Source organism: Choloepus didactylus, chromosome 2, assembly GCF_015220235.1.
Source record: "Choloepus didactylus isolate mChoDid1 chromosome 2, mChoDid1.pri, whole genome shotgun sequence".
NCBI lineage: Eukaryota > Metazoa > Chordata > Mammalia > Pilosa > Megalonychidae > Choloepus > Choloepus didactylus.
The window spans coordinates 29,418,014-29,437,951 of NC_051308.1; the positions used below are offsets into that span (position 1 = coordinate 29,418,014).

The 19,938-nt window shown below is 35.9% G+C and overlaps 1 protein-coding gene and 1 pseudogene across 8 annotated transcripts in view; both read left to right on the forward strand.

The window, feature by feature from the left end:
* Positions 1-19,938, forward strand: part of CATSPERE (catsper channel auxiliary subunit epsilon) — a 244,006-nt gene that overhangs the window by 44,522 nt on the left and 179,546 nt on the right. For 5 of the 8 annotated variants that reach the window (XM_037822416.1, XM_037822373.1, XM_037822378.1 and 2 more), the window contains one exon: positions 2,511-2,588. The exons of 1 other annotated variant lie outside the window; for it this stretch is intronic. In XM_037822416.1, the coding sequence (XP_037678344.1) occupies positions 2,562-2,588 (27 nt within the window). In that variant the 5' untranslated portion in view covers positions 2,511-2,561. Of the gene's footprint in view, positions 1-2,510; positions 2,589-2,675; positions 4,397-19,938 lie in introns of those variants that run through there. 2 more of the 8 variants (XM_037822401.1, XM_037822389.1) reach the window with 2 other exon arrangements.
* Positions 8,134-14,847, forward strand: LOC119523613 (annotated as a pseudogene).

Consider the following 19,938-nt stretch of genomic DNA (forward strand, 5'->3'; position numbering starts at 1 on the left):
AAAACTATAAATTATTCCTAAGAGAAATAAAATAAAGGAAGACTTAATAAACTGGAAGATTCAATGTTGTTAAGATGTCAGTTTCCTCAAAATGACCCACAGAGTCAACCCAATCCCAAACAAAATCCCACAAGTTTTCTTGTAGAAATTGACAATTTGATTCTAAAATACATGTGGAAGTACAGAGGACTTAGAGTAGCAAATAAAATAATATTTTAAAGAGGAACAATGTTGGAGGATTTACAATACTTGATTTCAAGATTTGCTACAAGCTACAGTATTCAAGACAAGGATATTGGTGTAGGATTAAACAAATGGATTAATGAAACATAAAAGATTTTCCAGCAATTTACCCACACAATATGATCAACTGATTTTTTACAAAAGTGTCAAAATTATTCACTCCGTGGGTTGGGGGGGATAGCCTTTTTAACTGAAACAACTTAATCTTCTGGGAAAAAAAAGAACATCAACCCTCCACTGTACAGAAGATTAACTTGAAATGGGTTATATACTAAAATGTAGAAGCCTAAAACAGTGAAAATTCTAAAGAAATTATAGGAGACAATCTTCATGACCTTGTGGTAGGCAACTATTTCTTAGGACACAGAAATCGCTAAACTTCATAAAAATTTAAAAGCTTTTGCTCTTCAAAAGATACCACTAAGAAAACAAAATGGTAAGTCACAGACTGGGAGAAAATATTCTCAATACATATATCTGACAAGGACTTTTATCCAAAATATATAATGAACCCTTACAAATCAATAATATGAAGACAAATCAAACTAAAAAGGTGTGATAGATTTGAAAACACACATTAAAAGAGATATATGGATGGCCAATAAACTCATGAAGAGGTGCTCAAAAATCTTTAATCAGCAGGGAAATGCACATTTAAACTCACTAGAGTAACCAAAATTGAAAAAACAGATATTAGCAAATGTTATCAAGAATGTGAAGCAACTAAAATATAAATCACTGCTAAGTGTGTAAAATGTAAGTACCACTTTGGATAACTGTTTGGCAGTTAATTCTAAACCATATGACTCTTTGATGCTAACGCTAGAGATTTACTGAAAATAAATAAAAGCATATGTCCACAGAAATCCTCATACATGGACATTCATAACAGATCTATTTTTAATAGCCAAAAACTTGAAACAACCTAGACGTCTATCAAGAAATATATTGTGGAGCTTCTGGACCAAGATGGCAGCATAAGACATTCCAGGGGGCTGTTCCCCACAGAATCTTTAAACAACCTCCACAAACCGGCAGAGCCATCTTCCTCAAATCTATGGAAAACAGTTGAAGGTTTGCAGTAACTGGACAAGTGCCAAATCAGGAAAATGCAGTTCTTAGTAGGAGAAGCCCTTGGAGCCCTTGCTGGCCCCTCCCCTGACCCCACCCTGGAGCAGTACGGAGCTGGCTGTGCTCCCATTGTGGATCCCTGGCCCTATTCAAAATAATCAAAAGAAAGTTTGTATAGCTATCTTGATATCAGTCAAAGTATGCTTTAAGGCAAAAAGCATTACCAGACATAAAGAGTGACATTTATGATGTTTTAGTTAACCTAAAATATAGAACTATTTTAAATTGTAATATGCATCTAATGCCATAGCCATAGAACAGCTAAAGCAAATAGTGATTGAACTATAATATAAGTAGAAGTAGACAAATCTATAATCATTGTAGGAGATTTTAAAAACCACACTAAGAAACTGTTTTTTCAAAGTGTATATAAAATCAGAAGGAATGTAGAGTATTTGAACAGTAACAGTTAACAAACTTGACCTAATAGAGTGGAGATTTTGAGATATATATATATCTCAAAAATTATGTATGGAATGCTATATTCAATATCTCAGAATATATATACTTTTCAAACACACATACAGCACTCACAAAAATTGAACATATAGTGGGCTATAAATCAAATCTCAACAAAATTCAAAGAACTGAAATCATACACAGTATGTTCTCTGATCATAATGCAATTAAATTAGAAATCAGTAATAAAATTACCTAGACATAGAGAGACATAAAAGATATTCATTCCCACTTTAACAGCAAGAAATCACCTGATCAACTTTTAAAAATCATACTTTCCTTTAGAGACCCAAGGAGCTATGGACAAAATAAAATCTGAAGGTGGATTATTGCAGAAGGATAAGCCCTTCCCAGATGAGCTAGGGCCAGAGGATGCACTCAGCCCTGGGAGCAAGAAGAACTTATACACAGTAGAGGTAGACATATGAGCATTCATATGAAGTTTTAACATTAGTTACCTCAGGGGTTAGAGAAATATTATTAAATTTCCTTCACACTTCTTATGGACTTTTGTTTCATTTGTTTAAAACAACACATATTGCTTTTGATTTTTAAAAATGAGAAAATCAGTATTTTGAAAATAAATTTTAAAATGTTTTATGTTTATCTTTTTTCATAACTAAAAATGAAATTTGTACAAAATGTGAGGAAATACAAACACATATTCTATTTTTTAGGTTATAGTTACATGGATATATGATCCAGAAAATGCAGATCAGAGTGAGGTGATGTGGAATGCAGATGCACCTTCACTAATATGTGGAAACATTATTACTATTATCATAGATAAAGTAATATCTTTTTTTAGGGCTGGGCATAATTCATAATCAATAGTACAATTTTAACCTGCCAAGAGCTAATTAAATACATTTTCATTATCCATTTGATAATGGATTTTGAACTTGTGTCCCATCTTTATAATTATAAACCTTTCTTTAAAATTCTCATTGAGCATTCTCAGTAGCTTCTATAAACCTCGTTATTCATGAAGATGCTACCATTAAAGTGCTTTAAAGATGTTCTTTGATCATCTATTTTGAAGCCATCCTTCAAAAATCTGTCTAATTCTTTACCGAATCCTTTATCATGTGGAGAATGATGAATTTACTAAAGATGCAACAAAGTGAATAAATAAGTCCTTTCTTTTATTTGCTACAAATTTAGCACTTTCAAGATTTAAGTTCTGTCTGTTGCAATTAAAATGTATTGAAGAGAAATATAAAATGTTAGCTGGCTGTTAGTGTCTCATGAAACAGTTTGCATTTTAATGAGTCAAATTATGTCTGATTTTTAAATATGCATGTTATCACAACTCATGGTAATCAAACTTATCTATGTATCACAGATAGACTGATAAAACAGAATGACAACTAACCCAATTAATTATTTGGTAATCGACTTGAAAGGGAATAAAACTATTTAATGGTAATTAAACACTTTAAGCATTACTTTTGATTTTTAATCTTTTAAAGTGAAAATATGTACATTTTTACATTACTTAGTCCATGCACACCTACTGTTTTGTGTTTTAAAATATTTCTTTATTGATTCATGACTATGACATTTCCCTCAAACTTTCCCAAGGCTCTCCATTGCAAACAGCATAGACACTAACTCTTGAACTCAACATAGCACACAAAGCCCCTCATATTCTGTCCTTGACACTCGTCTCTGGCCTCAGCCCTCTGCATGCTCTGCCTCAGCAGCACTATCCTGCTGTCTTCCTGCACACACGTGTGTGCTTTGTGTCTTGGCTTATGCCCTTCCTCCACATCAATTACCCTTCCTCTTCATTCTGTTAACATCTACTCATCTCTTAGGTCTCAAGTCACAGATCACTACCTCCAAGAAGCCTGCCATGACCAAATCAGGATTTTTTCACATGAGCAGTTGGAAGTGGTTATTTTGCTGTTAAGTTTTCTGCATCATCAACAAAATAGCTATGGAAACATGTAAATTGTTCCTTTTATATAAGCCAATAAGGTGCCTGACAGACAAACCCTAACTCTATCCATGACTTCGTTCTTAATTTTCTTCCTTCACCATCTCTGACTTTTGATCTTTAAGTAATCCCTTAAGTTTACCCCATTTCTGCTTTATTCCATCTTTGACTGTTACCCATCCCTATCTCCCTTCCTATTAACTCCATCTCTGAGCCTCACCCTTTTCCGAACACCCACACCAGGGGCAAGAGGACCAATAGTGGGGTGAGGGTCAGAGATGGGGTACAGGATAACTGTTTTACACAATTTGACTTAAACAATATTAAAATGTTCATGGTTTTATTTTGTATGAGGATTTCCCCTTTTATTGCCATTTTAATTGTGAATTTTAAAATCACACAGAAAAAAGAATAAAATCCAAGTGTACAGTTTAATGAATAATTATAAAGTGAATAACCATATAACCACCATCTAGATCAAGAGATACAACATTGATAATAGCCCAGAAAGTCCCTATATGTGTCTGCATGAACATGATTTCTCTTTCCATTTTAGAAGTCCCTGTGTGGATACAATCTTCCTTCCACCCTTCTCCCCTAACAAATATTCAGAATTTTATGGTAATAATTTCTTTGCATTCTTAAAATAATGTGATTGAGTGTTGTTTTTTTTAAAATTTGTGTAAATGAAATCATGCTTTATATACTGTTTCTTTTGTTTAACATTACGTTTGTAAGATATATTCCCATTATGAATACCTCTAGTTTGCTTATTTTCATTGTTATATGGGATTCCATTGTATGAATATACCATAGATTATTTATCAGTTCTGTTGATGGATATTTGGGTTGTTTAAAGTTTACAAACTTTGAAGTTGTGAGCATTTTTGCATACAAATATCTCTAAAAATGTGCCTAGAGAAAGAAATGGCTTTTATAAGCTGTGTATATTTCCACATTTACTAGGTAATGAAAAGTGTTTTTTAAAATTGCTGAAACAATTTATTTTTCCACAGGTTGGGTATAAGCGTTCTTGATCATCTTTACCAATACTTAGTATAGACAGATTAAAAAATTTTTTCCAGTAGGGTAGGTATATAATGGTATCTCCTGGTGCTGTTAATTTGCACTTCTATAATTATGAATGGGGTTTAGCACATTTTCATTTGTTTGCCAGATATTTACAAATCTTTTACCAATTATTTTGTAGTTTTCAATGTACAAGCCTTTTACATCCTTGGCTAAATTTATTTCTAGATATTTCACTCTTTTAGATGCTATTGTAAATAGAATTGTTTTCTTAATTTCCATTTTGGATTGTTCATTGCTAATGTATAGAAAAAACTCATTTTTGTTTGTTGATCTTGTACCCTGCAAATTTGCTGAATTTGTTATTAGCTCTACTAGCTTTCTTGTGGAATCTTTGGGATTTTCTATATGTACATACATGTCATCTATAAGTAAAGATAGTTTTGCTTCTTCCTTTTCAGTTTGGAAGGTTTTATTTCTTTTTCTAACCTAGTTGCTCTGGCTAGGACTTCCAGCACAATGTTGAATAGCAATAGGAATGTGCCCATTTGTCTTAGTTTGCCAGAGTTGCAAAACAAATAACACACACAATGGGTTGGCTGAAACAACAAGCGTTTATTGTCTCACAGTTCTGAAACTAGGAGCTCAAAATCAAGAAGACCTGGGATTCATCAGTTGGTTCTTAGATATGACACCAAAAGAATGAGCAACAAAAGAAACAAAAGATAAATTTGATTTCATCAAAATTAAACACTTTTTTTAGCATCAAAGAAAATTGTCAAGAAAGTGAAAAGACAACCTACAGAATGGGAGAGAATACTTTCAAACCACATATTAGATAATGCTTACTATCTAGAATATATAAAGAACTTTTACAATGCAAGAGCAAAAACAAACTACCCAATTTTTTAAAATGAGGAAAGAACTTGAATAGACATTTCTCCAAAGATATACAGAGGTCCAATAAATACATGAAAAGGTGCTCAACATCAGTAGTCTTTAGGCAAACGCAAATCAAAACCACAATGAGATACCATTTCACATCCACAAGGATGGTTATTATTTTAAAAATGAAAAATAATGAGTCTTGAAGAGGATGTAGAGAAATTGGAACTCTAATACATTGTTGGTGGGAATGTAAAATTTTGCAGCCACTGTGGAAAGCACTATGGTGGTTCCTCAAAAAGTTAAATACAGAACTACCATATGACCTGGCAGTTCCATTTCTTGGTATATACCCAAAGAGAGTGAAAATAGAGACTTGTACACCAATGTTCATAGCAGCATTATTCACAGTAGCTGAAAAATGGAAACCACTCAAGGGTTCATCAACAAATGAATAGATAAACAAAATGTGGTTTATAAACCCAATGGAGTATAATTTGGCCATGAGAAAGAATGAAGTTATGGCATGTGCTGCAGCATGGAAGAACATAGGGACCATATGACACCACTTATAAAAGATTACTAGGAACAGTAAATGTGTAGAGATAGAAATGAGACAAGAAATTACTGGGGGATGAGTGAGAGAGTAAGGGGAAATGTTTGTTTTTAAAAATAAAATAAAGAAATAAAAAGATGTCAGCAAGACCATGCTTTCTCCCAGAGCAAGTAGCACCCTGGTTATGGTCGTCCTGTCATGTGGTGATCTCTCTCCTCTCTGCCTCCTGACTTCTGGCTTCTTCTGGTGGCTGGCTTTACCGACTGCATCTGAATTTCCTCTTTATAATGCCTCCAATCTTATGGATTAAGACACACCCTTATTCAATTTGGCCACATCTTACCTATAATAACATTTTGAAAAGGTCCTATTTACAAATGGGTTCAAACCCACAGGAATGCAGGTTAAGATTTGAAAATGTCTTTTGTGGGGTCATAATTCAATCCCCAACACCATATTATCTAGATTATCTAATTTGTTGGTATATACTTTTTCATAGTATTTTCTTATAATCCTTTTTATTTCTGTAAGGTCAGTAGTGTTGTCCCCACTTTCATTTCTGATTTTAGTTTTTCTGTTTTCTGTCTTCGTCAGCCTAACTAAAGCTTTGTGAATTTTATTCTTTTCAAAGACCCAACTTGTCAGTTGCTGATTATCTCTAGTGTTTTTCTGCTCTGTTATTTATTATTTCCTTCCTTCTGCTAACTTTGGGTTTAGTTTGCTCTTCTTTTTCTAGTTCCTCAAGGGTGAAGTTAGGTTATTGATTTAAGATCTTTTTTTAACGTAGGCACTTAGAGCTACGAATTTCCTTCTGAGCACTGCCTTTGCAGCATCCCATACATTTTGGTATGTTGTGTTTTCATTTTCATCTCTACCTATTTTCTAATATAACTTGTGATTTCTGCTTTGACCCTTAGGTTGTTTGTGAGCGTGTTGTATAATTTGCACATACTTGTGAATTTTCCTGTTTCCTTCTGTTGTTGTTTCCTAGTTCCATTCCATTGTGGTCATAGAAGATACTTTGTATTATATTAATCTTTTTAATTTTAATGAGAATTGTTTGTAACCTAATGTTGTCTATCCTGGAGAATGATGCATGTACCTTTAAGAAGAATGTGTATTCTGTTGTTATTGAGTGGAGTTTTCTATATGTATATCTGTTAGGTCTAGTTGTGTTATAATGTTGATCAAGTGCTATATTTCATATTGATCTCTGCCTAGATGTTCTATCCAGTATTGAAAGTGGTGTACTGAAGTCTCCTACTATTATGTGGAACTTTCCATTTCTCCCTTCAAATCTGTCAATGTTTGTTTCATATATTTTAGGGCTCTGTTGTTAGATGCGTGTATAATTATATCTTCTTGATGAATTAGCCCTTTTATCAACATATAATGTCCTTCTTTGTCTCTTGTAACAGTTTTTTACCTAAAGCCTATTTTATCAGATATTAATACAGCCACTCCAGCTATATTAGCTATATTACGAGGCTACAGTAACTGAGGGGAGGACCCCTTCCTATCTAATCCCTCTGTTTCATCTCTTCAGTTTCCCACACCCTCATGCAGTTTGCTGCAAATTCTTCCAGGAGCTGTTTCACTGTCAGTTTTTCTGCATTAAAGAAAAAATTTTTAACTAAAAAAAACCCTGTGAATTTAAAAAGCAAAATGCGAAAGGAGGAAGCAGTGATATTTTTGGTAATTATAATTTTTTTAATTTTCAGAATTTGTCAGTTTTTACTGTGGGTCAGCTGTTGATATTTCCTGAGTTCAGGGGACCAAGGAAGAGACGCACCCTTGAAACAAAGTAACACACATACAAAAACGCAAAATCATCTGTAACCTAACATTTCATATGATGCCTCAGTTCTCCATAATTTGCACACAAGCTTCTGTGTTGATTTGAATTGTAACTGCTTTTGGTATTTGGAGAGAGTGTGACTACTGAACTTGAAACCTTACCCCCAAAAAATGCATTCCTGTAAGGGAACAACAATTTCAATAACGGTGAGTTTTTCTTCAAACCATGGAAACCAGTAAGAAGAAAGAACTGTCAACCCAGGTTTCTATACCTGGCAAAATAAAAAATATCCTTCAAGGATGAAGATAGGTGTTTAGAGGCGCTTGGTTTCCTCAAATGCTGTAGTTCTGGCGGAGTCTGCGCAAGGCACGGCCTGGAAAGGCCGGAAGCGGCCAGGCCCGAGCAGGGTGAGCTTGCCTTGCCGTAGCCTCATCTGCCCTGTCCCTGGATGTTATGATGGACGCTTGCTTTGGAGAGGTATGATGATGGCCGGAGACATTGAGATTATCTTCAGATACAAGTGAAAATGAAGCGAAGTCAAATGAAAAGCTGCTCCTGAGAAAGTTCTTGCGGTTTTGTCATTTTTCCAACACAGTACCCCGCTATTTGGAAAATGTATAAACAGGCACAGGCATCCTTCTGGACAGCAGAAGAGGTTGACTTATCAAAGGATCTCCCTCACTGGAACAAGCTTAAATCAGAAGAGAAGTATTTTATCTCTCACATCTTAGCCTTTTTTGCAGCCAGTGATGTAACTGTAAATGAAAACTTGGTGGAGCGCTTCAGCCAGGAGGTACAGGTCTCAGAGGCTCGCTGTTTCTATGGTTTTCAAATTCTCTTCGAGAATGTTCACTCAGAGATGTATAGTTTGCTAATAGACACTTACATCAGAGATCCCAAGAAAAGGGAATTTTTATTTAATGCAATAGAAACAATGCCATACGTTAAGAAAAAAGCAGATTGGGCCTTGTGATAGCAGATAGAAAATCTACTTTTGGGGAAAGGGTGGTGGCCTTTGCTGCTCTAGAAGGTATTTTTTTCTCAGGATCTTTTGCTGCTATATTCTGGTTAAAGAAGAGAGGTCTTATGCCTGGACTCACTTTTTCCAGTGAACTCATCAGCAGAGATGAAGGGCTTCACTGTGACTTTGCTTGCCTGATGTTTCAATACTTAGTAAATAAACCTTTGGAAGAAAGGGTCAGGGAGATCATTATTAATGCTGTTGAGATTGAGCAGGAGTTTTTAACAGAAGCCTTGCCAGTTGGCCTCATTGGAATGAATTGTGTTGGTTTGTTTTTTTGTTTTTTTGTTTTTTTTTGAAATAAATTCAAAGTTATAGGAACAGTTGCAAAAAACAATACAAACCCCATGAACAGAACTCCAGCATACCCTGACCCCCCTCCCCGATACCCCGATCCACTAACTTTAACATGTTGTCACATCGCTATTTCTTTCCCTCCCTCCCTCCCTCCCTCCCTATCTATCCTCCATCATCTATTGCTCTGTCTTCTGAACATATGAGAGCTAGCTGCACACATCCTTGAACAAACACTAAAATTCACATATATACTTCCCATGAACAAGAACATTCTTTTATGCAATTCCATTAAGTGCAGCTAAGAAGTACAAGAGATTCAACAATGATACAAAGCTTACATTCTATATTTCCTTTTCCTTATGTCTCAGCTGTGTCCCTTTGAGCCTCCTGTCCTCTGTCCTCAAATCCCATCCAGGGTCATCCTTGGCATTTAATTGTCATCTGTTTAGACTTTTTTTTTTTTCCCCAATTGTGGAAACATATATACAGCCTAAATCTTCCCATTCCACCCCCTCCCTAGACTTCCATTAGTGGGCTTAATCACATTCAGAATGTTGTAATGCTATCACCTTCCCACCATCCATTACTAGAAATTTCCCTTCACCTCAAACAGCAACCCTACACTCATTTCTTAACTCCCCATTGCCCCTTCCCCCATTTCTCTTAATCCATACTCTACTTTTCATCTCTATGGTCATATTCTCTGATAATTTCTTTGCGTTTACTGTGGGGCTTAAAATTAAACCTTTAAATCCATAACAATCTTGTTTTTCTTTGATACCAACTTAATTTCAATAGGACACATAAACTATGTTCCTATACTCCTCCATTTCCCCACCTTTATATAGTTCTTGTCAAAAATTACATATTTTACATTGAGTTCAAAACCACTGATTTGTCATTAGAGTTTGTGTATTTTATATCATGTAGGAAGTAAATAGTGGAGTTACAATTCAAAAATTATTGACTTCTATTTGTATTCCATTGTGGTCAGAGATTGTGCTCTCCGTTGTGGTCAGAGATTGTGCTTTGAATATGTTCAGTTGTTTTTTGTTGTTGTTGTTGTTTTGTTTTAAATTTATTGAGGCTTGTTTTATGTCCAGCATATGGTCCATTCTGGAGAAAGATCTGTGATCACTAGAGAAAAATGAGTGTCCTGGTGATTTGGGATGTAGGGTTATGTATAGGTCTGTTAAAATTCTCTATATCTCTTTCTCCTTTCTTTGTTTCTCTGTCTGTAGGGTTCCCTTTAGTATCTGAAGTAGGGCAGGTCTTTTATTGGCAAACTCTCTCAGCATTTGTTTGTCTGTGAAAAATTTAAGCTCTCCCTCAATTTTTTTTTAAATTAAATTCAGTTTTATTGAAATACATTCACACGCACTATACAATCATCCATGGTATACAATCCACTGTCCACAGTATGATAACATAGTTATGCGTTCATCACCACAATCTATCTCTGAACATTTTCCTTACATCAGAAAGAACCAGAACAAGAATAAAAAATAAAGTGAAAAAAGAGCACCCAAATCATCCCCCCATCCCACCCCATTTGTCCTTTAGTTTTTATCCCCATTTTTCTACTCATCCATACACTAGATAAAGGGGGTGTGATCCACAAGGTCTTCACAATCACACTGTCACCCCTTGTAATCTACATTATTATATAATTGTCTTCAGGAGTCCAGACTGCTGGGTTGGAGTCTGGTAGTTTCAGGTATTTACTTCTAGCTATTCCAATACATTAAAACCTAAGAGGTGTTATCTATATAGTACATAAGAATGTCCACCAGAGTGACCTCTCGACTCCATTTGAAATCTCTCAGCCACTGAAGCTATTTCATCTAATTTTGCATCCCCCTTTTGGTCAAGAAGATACTCTCAGTCCCACGATGCCAGGTCCACATTCATTCCTGGGAGTCATATTCTGCATTGCCAGGGAGATTTACAGCCCTGGGAATCGGGTCCCACGTAGTGGGGAGGGCAGCGAGTTCACCTGTCGAGATGGCTCAGTTAGAGAGAGAGAGGGCCACATCTGAGCAACAAAGAGGTACTCAGGGGGAGACTCTTAGGCACAATTACATGCAAGTTTAGACTCTCCTTTGTGGTAACGAGCTTCATAAGGGCAAGTCCCATGATCGAGGGCTCAGCACATCAAACCGCCAGTCCCGATGTTTGTGACAACATCAACACCAGTCCAGGTGAAGATGTCCAACACATCCGCACCTTCCCCCAGATCCTCGGGCTGGGGAGGGGGAGGCTGTAAATATATTTTTTATTATCTGCCCAAATTACTCTGGGATGTGTCACTATTTCACTCCAGCCTATACTAACCTACCGTATCTCACTTCTTATTCAAAGTTCCATGCAATGGTGGTGTTTGAACAAATCGACTGTAGAGTTGTACCATTTAGAAAATTTAGATCCTGTACCAAATAGATATCTCTTCCCTTGGTCTCATATGGAAGTTGAAGTTTTAAACACAATCAGTTTCAGCCTTTACCCTTTGGTCTGTCTTGCCCTGGTCTTAACCAGACCTGCTTCATTCATATCATTAATTGAAGTCTGGGCTCTTTTTCAGCTTTTTTTTTTTTTGACAGTGGCTGTATGCACTAATACTGACATTCATATCTGCAGAGCTCTAGCTCTGAGTTTCAGGCGTCTCAGAGATATGCATTGTTCCAGAGACCAATCAGGTTATACGCTAGGGGATCAGCATCTCAAATTTTAGAGATAGGCATCACAATTCAGGGATAGAGTTAACTGCTGTAAGAGCTTACAATCTAGGGACTAATACAATTATTATGTCCATGTTAGGCTATGTTCTAAGATTCAATTCTGAGTTTACACATTGTAGTTAGTCCATACTGGTGAGGCATCATCCCTCTCACCATGTTTTCTCCAACACTTTTACTCCTATATATATATTTTCCTACAATTTTATAGAGTTATATTCACATACCATACATTTATCCACAGTGTACAATCAGTTGTTCATGATATCATCATAAAGTTGTACATTTATCACCACAATCAGCACTTGAACATATTGATTACTACAAGAAAAATTGTTTTGTTTTGTTTTTAGCAAAAAGAAAAGAATGATAAAAAGAAAAATAACATGTCATACAATATAATATACTAGTAAGGACAGCAAATAACACCACTACCAAGAATCCCATATTTCTCCCTCAAATTTGAAGGAGAGTTTTGCTGGATAATGTATTCTTGGTTGGAAATTTTTCTCTCTCAGAATTTTAAATATGTCATGCCACTGCCTTCTCACCTCCATGGTGGCCGCTGAGTAGTCACAACTTAGTTTTATGTTGTTTCCTTGAATGTGGTGAACTGCTTTTCTCCTGCTGCTTTCAGAACTTGCTCCTTCTCTTCAGTATTTGAGAGTCTGATCAGAATATGTCTTGGAGTGGTTTTATTTGGATTTATTCTATTTGGAGTTCACTGGGCATTTATGCTTTGTGTATTTATATTGTGTAGAAGCTTTGGGAAGTTTTCCCCAACAATTTCTTTGAATACTCTTACTAGACCTTTACCCTTCTCTTCCCCTTCTGGGACACCAATGAGTCTTAAGTTTGGACATGTTATTTTATCTATCGTATCCCTGAGATCCATTTCAATTTTTTCAATTTTTTTCTCCATTCTTTCTTTTGTTCTTTCATTTTCTGTTCTGTGGACCTCTAGGACACTGAGTCATTGTTCAACTTCCTCTAATCTTGTATTATGAGTATCCAGAGTCTTTTTAATTTGGCCAACAATTTCTTTTATTTCCATAAGATCTTCTATTTTTTTATTTACTCTTGCCATTTCTTCTTTATGCTCTTCTAGGGTCTTCTTTATGTCCCTTTTATCCTGTTCCATGGTCTTCTTCATGTCTTTTATATCCTGTGCCATGTTTTCATTCCTCGATTGTAATTGTTTGATTAATTGTGCCAAGTATTGTGTCTCTTCTGATATTTTGATTCGGGTGTTTGGGTTCGGGTTCTCCATATCATCTGGTTTTATCATATGCATTAAGATTTTCTGTTGTTTTTGGCCTCTTGGCATTTGCTTTGCTTGATAGGGTTCTTTCAAGTTGTAAGAAAAATACCAATCTAATTTTTCAGAAATATAAGTTGGTGGCGTACACTTTCTCCAACTAACCAGCAGATGGCATCTGTGAGTCACCTATACCCCTCAAGTCAGTTCTCCCCAACTCTGTCTCTGTGGTGTCTGGGGAAATGATTTTTGTGGGGTTCAGTTGGTGAACTCAGTTTGGGTTTGTTGTTGGAGCTGTCTGCCCTGAACATGGTGTGTGTGTCTGGGTGGTCAGGGAGGCAGAGCAGCTTTAATATTCAAACCTCCCAGGTATTCCCGGAGATTCAAGGCTGTTGCAAGAGTCTGAGCCTTCATTTCAGTTTTGCCCCAGATTTTCTCTGTCGCTGACCCACAAACCACCAGCATTGATGTAGCATCCCTGGGTTTTCCAAGCAGGCCCCCCTTCTCAGCTGTGATCTTCCAGGACCTCTGCTGAGGGAAAGCTGTACTACATCACTAGTGCACGTCATCCCTCAAGGGAAGTCCCGGGCTGCCGGGCCGTGCAGGGGCGCTCCCAGCCTGATGCAAAGATTAGCCTATAATTCTTGACTGGTGTAAGTTCTGAATGAAAGGCAGGTAGTAAAGCTGGGCCCCATCCCTTTCCTCTTAGAGAAGATAGATGCCCTAGGGAGAGGTCATTAGCATTTCAGTGGTCTCTCTCTGCCTGTGCTATACCCTTGTCTGGGTCACAGAACTGGGAACTGAAAATGGCTGAGGCTTTCTCCACTGAGTTAAAAAAGGAACAGAGCTTGTCCGAGGCAACCCTCTGGCTCTCCAAGGTCAGGCATCACCCAAAGCCTCTGTCTACTTGTTGGGTATTTGTACCTTGTAGTGAGCAGTTCACACTCACTAATTAAAACCCCAGTTGGAGCTCAGCTGAGCTATATTCGCTTGCTGGGAGAAAGCTTCTCTCTGGCACCACGAGGCTTTGTAGCTCAGGCTGTGGGGAAGGGGTCTCCCGATCTGGATCCGCAGTTTTTACTTACAGATTTTATGCTGTGATCTCGGGCATTCCTCCCAATTCAGGTTGGTATATGATGAGGGGACGGTCACGTTTGTCCCCCTGCAGTGATTCCGGATTATTTACTAGCTGTTTCTGGTTTTTTTCAGTTGTTCCAGGTGACTACTTAGCTTCCACTCCTCTCTATGCTGCCCTCTTAGATCCTGAATTGTGTTTTGATGAAACAGTACATTGAGTTTGTAGCCTATAGATTACAGAAAAAGTACATTGAGTTTGTCGCCTATAGATTACAGAAAATCCCTTTGATTTTATGGAAAACATTTCTTTAGAGGGGAAAACAAATTTCTTTGAGAAATGAGTTTCAGAGTATCAGCATTTTGCCGTTATGGCAGAAACCACAGATAATGTCTTCACCTTGGATGCAGATTTCTAAAATCCTCCCCATATCTTAACCTCTCATTAGTAAATAGCAGTCTGTTTTTGTCTCTCTGCTTTTGTACCTCAAGTATCTCCTTTAAGAAAATAGGAGTTGGCTCAAAAGGAAGTCCAAAACCAAATTCCAATCACATTGGATTTCTTTAGGTACACTCTAATTTTCCCATTTAGCAACAAGAGTGTCACCTAAATGCTTTTTTTTTTTTGTTACTGAAATACAAGATGGCATCAAGTAGTGGTTAAGAACTTGGGGTGATGGACCAGATAGGAGTTTAAGACTCTGCTCTTAATACTTTGTGTGACCTTTGGCAAGTCAGTTAATCTCTCTAAACCTCGGTGTTCTTACATTTAGAATGGGTATAATAGTAATTCCTACCTCATAGAGTGTATATGAGGATTAAGGTGCACAACATGTGTTAACCAATATTACTGCTGCTACTAATTATAATAATTATTATTATTGGTAATACTAATTGCAGTGGCATTGTGATAAAATGCTCCCATCTTTTTCAAAATAATTGTGATTCTAGGTCCTAAGATTTAGAATTGTATCTTTGTATTTTTAATGTTTGAGGGAATAATGTAGGGATTTCCTTATGAAGATTATAATTCTCATTAATTTGAGAATAACTTCTTTGAACTCTTAATTATGAAGTAGAAGAACTGTGTTCTTCATTGCTTTGGGAGGGATGCTCAGGGAATGGAATCCTGAAAATTATCTTAGTGGTTGACCTTGTAAGTAGCTATTTTGAACAGAAAATAAAAAAAAGGGGCATCTGTTAAAATAGAAAATAATTCTCTTTCTTTAGAAATTAAAAGGGTAACTAACCAGACTTAGCCCTGGAGTGTTTAGGATCAGGGAGAATTAGCTAGAACAGCATTTCCAAGTGCTGTTAACACCTTTAGATGATTTGTGTAGGAAAAAAGGGATTCAGTGGTCAAACAACACACTGCATTCCCCTTTAGAACATGTAGTCAGTACATCAAATATTCTGAGAAATTTTGCAGTACATAAACTTATTCTACTCCCCATATTCCAAACTTATTTAACTCAGATTTGTTTCTCACCTGTAAACATCTCACATAACCTAGTGTTCTTCAGAACACAGTTTGGAAGAAGCTGGCCCAGAACCATTTACATGGACTTGAGAACTAATAAAAGGACAACTGGAAGGGATTTTTGAACCATTTCATATTTGTACCTATGACATATTTGTACCTATGACTGATCTCTGCAGTGTTTCTTTATATTCTTAAAGCTCTTTCTGCTATTACGGTTCTTTCTTATAATGTTTTATGGTTCTTTAAATGGATCAGCCTGTGTGCTACATGATAACAGATAGTGAGAGAGACTGAGGAAAGGCCAGGAGTGTCTGAGAATTCTGCTTCCTCTTTATCTTTAGGAAGTGTCAAGAGGAAGCCTGAGCCACATCAAGCAGTGTGGTTCCCCACTCACAGCCAACCACAGTTTATAAAGATTCTGGAAGCTAAAGTCTAGAGAATTTTTTTTTTCATTTTGCATAAAATTTTGCACCATTCATTCCATATCTATTGACTTGATCACAGTTGAAGGAGTTTTCAAGTGAATGCAAAGGAGCAGGCCATGACATCATTTATTAGACAGAGAGAATCTCAGAAAGTTGAGATATTTTGACTTATGATAATACCGTTTTTTTGGTACAGTACTTCACAGTTTTGTTTTAAAATCATCTCACTTGATCCTTGCAACAGCCTTGTGAGCTTGAGAGAACAGCTACTGTTTAAATTTTACAGATGATGAGAGTGGGGCTCAGAGCAGTTAAGTGACTTGGCCAAAATCTGCTCATAGTCACTGTCCCTTCAGTATAATTTTTTTCTTAGAAATTATCACATAACTTATTATCTTATATTTAGTTCTTTATGTTATATTATGGTTAGTTTTTTGCCATCCATCTTGATTTGATTTTGCCTGTTTCCTCATTAAAAGTATCATATCTTTAATTGAAGTATCATATACATTCATTAAAATATCAAAGTATCATAGAGAAACATTTGAACTATATTCAGGAAATATGTTCAAAGATATTCATATACCACTATACAAAAACTTAGAGATACAAAACCGATATCTGTAGTGAAATAAGAATGAAAGAAAAAAAGGGTTTTATGGTGCATATACCCTTTAAAAAAAAAAAAAGTCCAGATCTTTCTCATAGGAATGGCCGGTGCTTTAACTGGAAGCTTATTTATAGTAGCAACAAACCTTACTGTATTCAGTTGAAGTTTTAACACTGAAATACCAGATTTTTAATACACTGAGTTTATTACATTTGGTATTATATATTCTTTTTCAGGCCTCCAGATTGCTGATATTTATTTTATTATGTTCAGTACTTAGGCTCTTATTTCTTAAGGATTAACAGGTTGTGGAAATCTTTTTTAATATTGTGCAAGAAAAAATTCAGAGTATGTTTATAACTGTTCTTTCATTTTACAGCACATGTATTTAAATCATTGAATAGTAAAGTTAAGTTCATTATGTAAGACTGTAAAAATGTGTAGTACTATGATAGATTGAATTTATTAAAAATGTTTTATCATAGTGGGTACAGCATGGCCTTGAGGACTTGGGAAGACAGTTTGGTCCAATGCTTTCAGATAAGGCTGGGTTTTGTTGTCCAATGATATACAGTAAGAAACAATTACTCTTACAACATAAGGTTATTGCAGTCATGTCTTCATATATGAAATTATTAGCATAGTTTCATTTTGGAACATCCAAATTTTTCTATTCTTTGGCATTTATATTTCATTTGTTCATGAAGAAAATGATTATTGAGAAAATGTAGTAGTTTACATATTTAAAGAAAAATTATTTATTATTCAGAATTTTGCATCTTACATTTAAATATGCCAACATCACTGTCATAGAATTCTAAAATTTCAGTTGTATTTATTAAGCGAAAGGGTAAAGATAACTAACTTTTAATGATTAAAAAAAAAAAACTGCTGGTGGGCTGCCCGAAAGCCAAATTCATACCATAATCAGGTACTATGTTTTTGAACTAAGTTGAGTGAATTGGTAGCTGACTTAGGAAACTGTCCACAGTAGAATCTGGATGAGTGTCACCGAAGTGAAAAATGTACACTTTTGTTTTCTCCACTCTTTAAATGTTCTAGTCCTCCTTAGACAGCTATGCGTTTGAAGGAGAATCTGATAAACCTGGGGATTTAGGAAGAAAGTATTTAATCCTTCAAGTTTTTGGCTTAATTCTGTTAAAGAAAATGTAGGTGAAAATTAAAGGCTGATGAATGATCTTCTTTTGTTCAGATACAAATATTGTCAGCAATTCAGTCTTTTTCTGATTAAGCTCCCAATGTTCTTAACTTATACATTTGACTCTGTCTTACAATTATGTTTTGGTTTTTTCCAAGTGTCTAGTCATTTAGCAAAGTTATTTAGTATCTACTATGTAAGTTATTTAGTATCTACTATGTAAACATAAAGCTTTATTAATATGGTGTACCTAAATACAATTTGCTAAAATACAATATGGCCAATCAAAACACCTCTGCATATATAGAATTCAGGTTTTTCAAAGAAAGGAGTTGTATTGTTATAGTTTGGTTTAATATGTTGAAATAAACTGTATTATAGCTACATTAAAAAAAAAAAGAATGAAGATAAGACATTCATAGATGAAGGAAAACTAAGAGAATTTGTAGCCAGCAGACCTACCCTAAAAGAATGGTTATTGAAAATTCTTGAAAACAAAAGGAAATGGTAAAAGAAAGAATTTTGGAACATCAGATAGGAAGAAAGATTAATGGAAAGAGGAATAATATGGGTAAAGTTTTTGCTCCTCCTATTGAGTTCTCTAAATTATTTTTTATTAAAGAAGTTGTGGGTTACAGATTAATCATGCATAAATACAGTATTCCCATATCCCACCATATTATTAACACCTTTCATTGGTGTTAGAACATTTGTTAAATTGATGAAAGCACATTTTCATAATTGCACTGTTAACTATAGTCCATAGTTTAACTTATAGCTCATTGTTTGTGTTGTGGAGTCCCATGGATTTACGTAGTTTTTCTTCTAGTATCACATATGCAACCTAAAATTTCCCCTTTTAACCACATTCAAATATATAATTCGGTGCTGTTAATTATGTTCACAATGTTGTGCCACCATCGCCACCATCCATTACCAAAATTTTTCCATCCTCCCAAAGAGAAACTGTGTATTTTAAGCTGCAACTCCTATTCCTACATCTGTCCCATTCCCTGCTAACTTGTATTCCAGATCCTGACTCTATGAGTGTGCTTATTCTAATTATTTCATACCAGTGAGATCATACAATATTTGTCCTTTTGGGTCTGGCTTATTTCACTCGATGTGAAGTCTTCAAAGTTCATTCATGTTGCTTCATGTAACAGAACATCATTCCTTCTTATGGCTTAATAATATTCCATTGTGTATTTATACCATAAAATACCTAGCAAGCAATTGGCCACTTTGGGACAGAAGCAGATGTGGAAAAATGTTAATATTAGTAGATCTCAGTATCTGTAGGTGCATGGGCAGGGGTATGTTGGAGTTCTTTGTATGGGGTTTGTATTATTTTGATTTTATGAAAGAAAATTGTTAATATTTGCTCGTAAAGCAGAGAAAGTATCAAAAAGTAATTTGTGGTAGGAGAGGGAAGATGGCGGCATAGAGAGGAATGGAAGCTAAGTAGTCCCCCTGGAACAACTAAAAAAAACCAGAAACAACTAGTAAATAATCCAGAATAACTGCAGGGGGACAAACAAGACTGTCCACTCATCATACACCAACCTGAATTGGGAGGAATGCCCGAGATCACAGCATAAAATCTGTAAGTAAAACCTGCAGATCCAAGTCGTGAGACCCCCTCCCCCATAGCCCAAGCTGCAAAGCCTCGTGGTGCCAGAGAGAAGCTCTCTCCCAGCAAGAGAATATAGCTCAGCTGAGCTCCAACTGGGGTTTTAAGTAGCGAATCCCCTAAAAACAGGTACGAATCCCCAAAAAACAGAGGCTTTGGGTGACAACTGACCTTAGAGAGCCAGAAGGTTGCCTTGGACT